General features: G+C 41.3%; 1 protein-coding gene across 1 annotated transcript; it reads left to right on the forward strand.

Moving 5' to 3' along the window:
• The first annotated feature begins 3,553 nt into the window (after positions 1–3,553).
• Positions 3,554–6,894, forward strand: LOC110718935. The gene is made up of 2 exons (XM_021897873.1): positions 3,554–5,368; positions 5,479–6,894. Exons 1-2 carry the CDS (start codon positions 3,554–3,556, stop codon positions 6,892–6,894), a joined length of 3,231 nt encoding a protein of 1,076 aa, XP_021753565.1.
• The last annotated feature ends 2,351 nt before the right edge of the window (positions 6,895–9,245 follow it).

Raw genomic sequence — 9,245 nt, forward strand, 5'->3', positions numbered from 1 at the left:
ACCCCTAAAGATAAACTATATATAAGTATTAGCATTAAGGAAGTAAAGTGGAATTAGGATTCTTCAAAGTCGGCAAAAACTTATCCAAAACGCAGCATTGAAGCTAGCCACAACCTGCCCGTGGGCATTGAAGTTGAGCCACGGCCTACCCGTGGTGTCTACTACATTGGTGTATTTTTCTTTAGCACAAACGGAGGGGCCACGACCAACCAAAGGCTTAATGCAACAAGCCACAACCAGGCCAAGGCTAAACAATTTCCACACTATGCTCATGCAAATGCAACTTCAAGCTTGGAATGTGATCATATGATGTCAAACTCATAATCTTCTAGATGCTCCTAACTCAACTTAGCTTGCAAATGCGCTCTTCTAGGCATAAAATCCTACAAAACAAAGAAAGAAAGCACGAGGAGAGCAATATCGAAATATAAAGAAAAATAGCTCTAAAAGATTAAATATAGAGAGAAAATATGATAGAAACACCCAAATATAACATATAAAAATGAGTATATAAATGTGTTATCAGCTAGCATACTATATTAAGTCCTTTATCAAATTGAAGTTGATGTGCAATCCATTTCCCTAAGTTGAAATGAATTGAACCCCAAAATGGTTAAATACTATTTAATCTTCGAATGTGGATATCGGATATATCAATTCAACTTTTTATTTGAAAATTATAATAATTAACCTTGATTGACTTAGCTACTTCAAAGTGATAATCAAATTTTGAATTACTTGGCATATTTTTTTTTTTGTTGATTTAAAGCTTGGGTCAATATAGGTATAAGTCATGCAACATTAACTTACAATAATGGTAATAACAATTATGGTAGAATGTATTAAAATCTGATTCTCAAAACTTAAAATTTGAAACCATACATAATTACATAACCAACACTTGGTCAGATTTAGGTCAAAAGTTTTGGAAAATTGAAATAAACCAATCTCAATTGATTCCACCAATTTGTTTATTTTGGCAAAAACCTTCAATCTTTATAGTTTTGCATAGATTTTCAAGTTTTGGTTTAACTGATAAGACATGGTCTAATATAAACTAGTTCAATTTGGGTTGAAAACTAGATTCATATTCCACAAACAAAGTTTAGCATTCTTATACGCTCTTAATTACACTCAAGAAACCAATTTATAGAATTCCAAATAAAAATATGCATGATCTTTTACTTCTTCTCATTAGCATATGACCAAATTCTCGTGAATTTGGAATGGATGGTTAAGTTTTAGATGTATTATGCACTTTATACATTATGCATATACATAACATATTAATAAACTGAATTTAATTTGAAGGTTTTTTATATTGATTGATTTATCATTGCCAAATTTAAGTAAACATTAGAACAAAATCTTTATCTTTCACTAAGATTGTCTTCATCATCAAGTATGGCCTTAATTTTATACCTATATTATAGACTACAAACATTTTCTTCTTATTTGTAAGGTTTGGTGAATGGGTGGCTAATGGAAGTATGTGAAAGCTAGAGTTATGCCTTCTTTTTTTTTTTTTTTTTTTTTTTTTGAAAAGAAAGATTGGGGAAGGATATTGCTATTATTTGATTTGAAAGGAGCACACACACAAAAAAAAAACTTCAAGTCGGCAAATGATATTTCTAACATTAAAGTTTCTTTATTCTTTAAGGTTAATAGTTCTTGTTTGTCATTTCAGTGCGTATTTTTCCTATACTTTTTCACATAATTTCCTAGAAAAAAGAAAGGGTAAAGGAATATATGTATAAAGAATATATGGTAGCAATAATATAATAGCATCTAATCCTTTAAAGTGTGTTCTTAAACCATAAATATCATGTTATCCATTTATTCTTCATTTTTTTTATTTCTATCAAGATTATATTAATCAAACTTTCAATACGTAATTTACTTTGTTTCAAATATTGTCACCTTCAAGATTAATTTGAGAATTTGCAAGAAGGCCAGGAACAAAATTCGAGTTAAAATTTACATGATTCCAATAACTTTGAAGTTATCTTATAGTGCTAGTATAATTTTCACTAATAATAAACGACAAAGTTGTTGCTCGTACGTAAGACTTCATAAGAAATGGGACAAAGATTTTGGATTTTGTCCTCAAATTATAGGCCTCACATTACATGTTGAGTAGGAAATTGACAAGTGGAGCAATTTAAGCCAAGAAGAAGAATGAAAACTTGAGATCCAATTTCTCGTTCTCCTCTTTATTTTTCTTCTTCTAATTTTTGGGTGCTTTTCTTCTTTGTGGCCAAAATTTAATCTTGTTATTTTTTTTTCTGGAGAACAAAGATAAATTAGTGGCTATGAATGAGAATTCGTATAACATAAGGGAACAAAAGGTATTAAAGGAAAGAGGATATCATTTGACATTTAGGATTTTGTTTTTTTTTTTTTTTTTGGAAAATTGGCATGGCAAATATCTTCAATGAGTTCAAACCTTTTTTTTACTTTTGAGGTGAAATATCTACCTGGTTCATCCTTCTTATGCCAACTAGATTCCATAAGTAACTTTAAGTTTCCACTTTCTAAGATTCAATTTAATCGACATCTATCTAAAATGACACCCGGCCAACACCAATGTTACTCTTGGACTTTCTCATTCTCTCTACACCACCAATTTTTATTTTTTTTTTAATTGAGACACAATAGGTTTGTATTATTTTTACAATTCAGAGGCGAAATTAGGAATCATACATTACCGAGGCTGAAATTAGGAACCATAAGTTAAGACTCAACTAATCCACTGCATACATGTCTAATCTTCAATTAAATTTTTGAGCCACATAGAGGGCTGGTGCCCTTGCCAAAAACCCCTGATTTCGCCCCTGTTACAATCATCAATATACTATATAAGATATAATTTTGTAATATAGCTATATGAGTAATACCCTTTTAGATTTAATTTGTAACATATAAATAAGTGATATAACTTTCAAATTTTGTTATAGATACAGTGTTAGGATCCAACCTCTTTCATCATGTATTTTGCTTTCTTATGTCTTTATTTAGCTTATGTTAAAATTTCAATGTATTCGTGTAAGTAGTTTAGGCGCTAGAGGAGATTATTGTGTTACTGTCATTTCAGTGTTCACTAGTATTTCTCCATGTAAACAATATAAAGCTCTATATGGAGCGATGGTTGAATGAATGAAAAAGCTCCTATTCGGGTTGCCTTGCTTTAAGACTTGTGTGTTGATTTAAGCCTTTATAGATATTGTGCTTGCCTTGTTTTAAAGCTCCCCACCAAACCAAGAGACTCTCAAAGACGCCTACATCCTTGTCGGTTCCGCTTGTGCCCGCTTCGAAGTATCGGTCGTCACAAGCCCCGACCCTGCACTCGTTACTAACGATTGCCTCATTGAGATACCTTTGGTCCGTGTCGTTGTGTGCCCACGAACCTCTCTCACTCTAGGCTTGCGTTCTTGTTTCTAAAAGATAAGAGTGCGCCGCACGATCCGGTGTCAAACCACTTGGACCGTGACAGTTGGTATCAAAGCCAACGCTGCATCTTTGCCTAAACTCGTGTTCAAGTAGCACGCCAGTGATGGAAGATAATCTCGAATACACCTTCGAACAACGGCTGGCCTGGCTTGAGGGCAAGTCCGAACAATGGGCCTTCCTAGAAGAAAGGGTGCCCAAGCTCGAAGATATTGTGATCAAGCATGATAATGAAATCAGCATTCTACGTTCCACAGTAGATGGACTGTTGGAGCAACTGAATTGTGTCCAGGCACTAGCTGATGAGGCACTCGACAAGTGTGCCACTATGCATGCTCCTCAAGGCTTTGGGGGCAGTGGGGGTGCAAAGATAAAGCCGCTCAAGCCCCAAACCTTTGATGGGGCAAGAGATTCGAAGCAAGTCGACAACTTCATCTTTGACATGGAACAATACTTCCGAATTTGTCAAATAGAGGATCCCTTCAAGGTGGATACTGCCACCATGTATTTAGTGGAGGACGCGAAGTTGTGGTGGCGCACCAAATATGCCGACATTCAAGCAAAACGAATCACGCTTGATAGTTGGGAGGATCTCAAGAAGGAGATCAAGAACCAGTTCTGCCCGGATAACACCGAGTTCGTGGCTCGCACAAAGTTAACCACCCTACACCACAAGACTTCCATTCGAGAATATGTGAAGGAATATTGTGTGTGCATGTTAGAGATCCAAGATATGTCAGAGAAGGATCGGTTGTTCAACTTTGTGCGAGGTTTGAAGGATTGGGCGCAACGTGAGATTTGGCGCCAAAAGATAGACACTCTAGCTGGTGCTATAGCAGCAGCTGAGAAGTTAATGGATTACTCACCCGATAAGGGCCCTAATCAGAAGAAGGGGAACAATGGACAAGCAAAAAGCACTCCTAGAAGCCAACACCCCGCCTCCCAAGTTAGCTCAAACAATGATGGGAGTAGGTACAACAAGATTGTGGGGGACGACTCTAGAAGGAGTGGAGCTTCCTCTTCATCAAGTAAGGGAAGCACATCAACCTTCTCAACGGGGAACAGACCCCTAACATGCATCCTCTGTCGAGGCCCTCACAAGTGGTTCGAATGCCGTCATAAGGGAGAAATCGATAGTCTCCAAAAGAAGTTATCGGCGATGACGGTGGAGTCAAAACAGACCGAAGAAGCATGCGAGGTGGAACCCGATGAGGAAGAGCCCTCAAGGCTGGGGGCGGTGCACATGTTGTACGCCATGGGAAAGGAAGAGCCCGAGGAGAGGTCTAAAAACACTGAGTTGATGTATGTAGAAGTGTTGGTGAATGGGAGGAGGGGCAATGCGATGATTGACACCGGGGCCACCCATAACTTCATATCCCAAGGAGAAGCTCGAAGATTGGGGCTGAAGCTGATTCAAGAAGGGGGTAGTATGAAAGCTGTTAACTCAGCCGCCAAGCCAGTTCATGGGGTTGCAAGGAACATCCCAACAAAGCTGGGGGACTGGAGCGGAAACCTGGATTTCACTATAGCCACTATGGATGACTTTAACCTTGTACTCGGTATGGACTTCCTACGTGCAAGTAAAGCTGTCCCGATGCCCCACCTGGGGTCAGTATTAGTAGCTGGACAACATCCTTGCCTCCTCAAGACTTGCAAGATGAGAAAAGGGTCTAAAGGCCCCCTCCTTTCGGCAATGCAACTAAAAAAGGGGTTGAAAAGGAACGAACCCACATTCCTTGCTACTCTATCAGTGAAAGAAGATGAAGCCCCTCATGAAATCCCCGCAGCTTTAGATAAGCTTCTCACGGAATTTGAGGACCTCCTCCCCAAAGAGCTCCCAAATGGCTTCCTCCTAGGAGGGCTGTGGATCACGAGATTGAACTTGTTCCTGGTTCGAGGCCCCCTGCTCGAGGCCCTTACCGTATGGCCCCTCCCGAGCTAGCGGAACTTAGAAAGCAACTGGAAGACTTACTAGAGTCAGGATTCATCCGCCCCTCGAAAGCTCCTTATGGAGCTCCCGTGCTCTTCCAGAAGAAACAAGATGGGAGCCTCCGATTGTGCATAGACTATCGAGCCCTCAACAAGGTCACAGTGCGGAATCATTACCCCATTCCGTTGGTGGCGGACTTGTTCGATCAACTAGGGGATGCAGTGTTCTTCACGAAGTTGGATCTGAAATCTGGCTACCACCAGGTTCGCATTGCTCAAGGAGATGAACCGAAGACCGCATGTGTAACGAGATATGGAGCATTTGAGTGGCTAGTTATGCCGTTTGGGTTGACCAATGCCCCCGCAACCTTCTACACCTTGATGAATCAGGTGTTCCATGAATTTCTCGACAAGTTTGTAGTGGTGTACCTGGATGACATTGTAATTTATAGCAAGACCTTTGAAGAACACCTCGACCACTTGAGAAAGGTGTTTGAGAAGCTGCAAAAACATCATATGTTCGTCAAGCAAGAAAAATGTGCTTTCGCCCAAGAAGAAGTTGGGTTCTTGGGACACTTTGTAGGTAAAGGCCGCATAAGGATGAATCCAAAGAAGATACAAGCAATTCAGGATTGGAAAGATCCAAGGAACACTTCCGAGCTTCGGTCCTTTCTAGGCTTGGCAAATTATTACCGCAGGTTTATCAAGGGATACTCCGAGTTAGCCAGTCCCCTCACCGACCTCTTGCAGAAGGATCGTCGTTGGGAATGGTCAGAGAAACAGCAAAAAGCTTTTCAGGAATTGAAAGATTCAGTAATGAGAGAGCCAGTCCTCGCTCTCCCTAACCCCAACAAACCCTTTGAAGTAGAGACAGACGCTTCCGATTTTGCCTTGGGAGGAGTATTACTCCAAGATGGCCACCCCATCGCATTCGAGAGTCGGAAGTTGAACAGTGCGGAAAGGAAGTACGCAGCACAAGAAAAGGAACTCCTAGCTATTGTGCACTGCCTTAGGGGCTGGAGACATTACTTGTTGGGCTCGAAGTTCATCGTCCGCACCGACAATACTGCTGCAACCCACTTTCTCTCTCAGCCTAAGTTGACGGGAAGACAGGCTCGATGGCAAGAATCCTTAGCTGAGTTTGATGTAGAGTTTGCATACAGAACAGGGGCTAGCAACAGGGTAGCAGATGCGCTGAGCAGGCGAGCAGACCTGGCACCCCTACAAAGATTAGCCCCTTTAACTTCAAGCAACGTCACTACCTCTGTGCGTGATCAAGTCAAAGCTTACTTAGGAGATGATCCGATGACAGGAACCATCAAGAAATTGATTGAAGAAGGGAAAACTAGACGTTTCTGGATGGAAGACGGACTTGTCTACACAAAAGGAAAGAAACTCTTCATCTCTAGAGCAGGTGGTTTGAGAAAGCTGCTCTTGAGGGAATGCCACGACACGCTATGGGCAGGTCATCCGGGTTGGCAAAGGACACTCAGCTTACTGAGCACAAGATACTATTAGCCGGGGATGAAAGAGCACGTGATGAACTACACAAGAACTTGTCTGGTGTGTCAACAAGACAAGGTCGACCGACAGAAATCCGGTGGGCTCCTGGAACCGTTACCAATCCCTACTCGCCCTTGGGAGAGTGTATCCATGGACTTCATCAGTGGCCTCCCAAAGGTGGACCAGCTCTCCGCAGTAATGGTGGTTGTAGATAGATTCTCAAAATATGCTACCTTCGTTCCAATGCAAAAGGCATGTGGTGCTGAAGAAACTGCCTCATTATTTTTCAAGCACGTTGTGAAGTATTGGGGACTCCCCAAGAGTATAGTGAGCGACAGAGACACGAGATTCACAAGCATATTATGGTCAGAGTTGTTTCGGATGATGGGGTCAGAACTCAATATGTCATCAAGTCATCATCCACAATCAGATGGGCAGACGGAGAGATTCAATGGGTTACTTGAAGAATATTTGCGCCACTTCGTCAGTGCCAATCAGAAGGATTGGGTGAGACTCCTCGATGTAGCTCAGCTTTGTTTCAACGCCCAAAAGAGCTCCTCATCAAACAAGAGCCCTTTCGAGCTGACCATGGGCCAACAACCTCTCTTGCCTCACACAGTAGCAGACACCGAGGCCGGACGAAGTACTCAAGCTCGAGAATTCAAAAGGGAGTGGGAGCAAAACACAGAGATTGCTCGGGCCTACTTGGAGCGAGCAACTAGGAGAATAAAGAAGTGGGCTAATCAAAACAGAAGACCGTTGGAGTTTGATGTTGGGGATATGGTGATGGTGAAAGTGTTACCCGAACAATTGAAGTTTTTGAGAGGAAGAGATCGAAGATTGATCAGAAAATACGAAGGCCCCATCCGCATCATAAAACGGATAGGGAAGAATGCGTACAAGGTCGAACCTCCAGCATGGATGAAGATACACCCAGTCTTTCACGTCAGCCGCCTCAAGCCCTACCACCCAGATCAAGAAGACTCAAGCCGCAACATCACCAACCGAGCCAGCATCAGGAGCAGACAGCACAGCACCTCTTTAGCAGAGACCTAAGGATCAAGAACTTTAGTCTCCTTAGTCATATTTTGTAAGTCGACGAGGACGTCGACAGCTTAAGTGGGGGAGGATGTTAGGATCCAACCTCTTTCATCATGTATTTTGCTTTCTTATGTCTTTATTTAGCTTATGTTAAAATTTCAATGTATTCGTGTAAGTAGTTTAGGCGCTAGAGGAGATTATTGTGTTACTATCATTTCAGTGTTCACTAGTATTTCTCCATGTAAACAATATAAAGCTCTATATGGAGCGATGGTTGAATGAATGAAAAAGCTCCTATTCGGGTTGCCTTGATTTAAGACTTGTGTGTTGATTTAAGCCTTTATAGATATTGTGCTTGCCTTGTTTTAAAGCTCCCCACCAAACCAAGAGACTCTCAAAGACGCCTACATCCTTGTCGGTTCCGCTTGTGCCCGCTTCGAAGTATCGGCCGTCACAAGCCCCGACCCTGCACTCGTTACTAACGATTGCCTCATTGAGATACCTTTGGTCCGTGTCGCTGTGTGCCCACGAATCTCTCTCACTCTAGGCTTGCGTTCTTGTTTCTAAAAGATAAGAGCGCGCCGCACGATCCGGTGTCAAACCACTCGGACCGTGACATACAGTCACTATTGAGAATTTCATGAAATGTCATCAACTCCATGTTATACTATAAGCAATAAAACAGAAATTAATTATCTCTTGATGCGTGAACTAAAAATGACAGTAGCCACGTGGCGAACCATTGACCTAAAAGACGATTCTGCGCTACCTCCCGATGCAGTAGACAAGAAGCGGTCGCCCTCCAGAATAAGCACGGCGCCGGAGTTTATATGCACTCACTAACCGGAGTATAAATAGGCAGCAAAGGAAAAATGGCTAGCCAATCAAACCAGAGCGCACACGTGCTTATGTGAGTGTGTGTGGTACAACACCCACCTCCTAGTCACTCAACTAAATAATGTTAAGACACTACAACATATAAACAAGGCAAAACCTCTCCTCCCAACCAATGTGGGACTTTTTCCCTTTCATTTGTGAGTCTCTTTCTCTCTTGTTTTCTTCCAACACTCTTGTTGTATATCAAGAACGTCCAACACTCCAACCTTATACTTCCAACTAAACTTGGGGAGTAGTTTGATACTAGTATTTGCAGAAATCCTTCTTGGAATGCTTTATTTGGTTTAGGACTTTAGGGAGTACCATAGAATAAACTCATCAAAAGTTAACCTATATAGCATGAAGCAACAAAACGACTTGGTTATGTGTTTATAACAAACATATCCATAGATGTGGAGAGGAAACCAGAATAATATAAAAATGGTGCT

The sequence above is a fragment of the Chenopodium quinoa genome, unplaced genomic scaffold (assembly GCF_001683475.1).
Source record: "Chenopodium quinoa cultivar QQ74 unplaced genomic scaffold, ASM168347v1, whole genome shotgun sequence".
Taxonomy (NCBI): Eukaryota; Viridiplantae; Streptophyta; class Magnoliopsida; order Caryophyllales; family Amaranthaceae; genus Chenopodium; species Chenopodium quinoa.

What these genes read in the sequence shown, in the direction of transcription:
- LOC110718935 (XM_021897873.1), top strand. Translation starts at nt 3,554, where the DNA reads ATGGAAGATAATCTCGAATACACCTTCGAACAACGGCTGGCCTGGCTT. An exon ending in CCCTGCTCGAGGCCCTTACC is followed by an intron (nt 5,369 to 5,478) that starts GTATGGCCCCTC and finishes GTGCTCTTCCAG; the next exon opens with AAGAAACAAGATGGGAGCCT.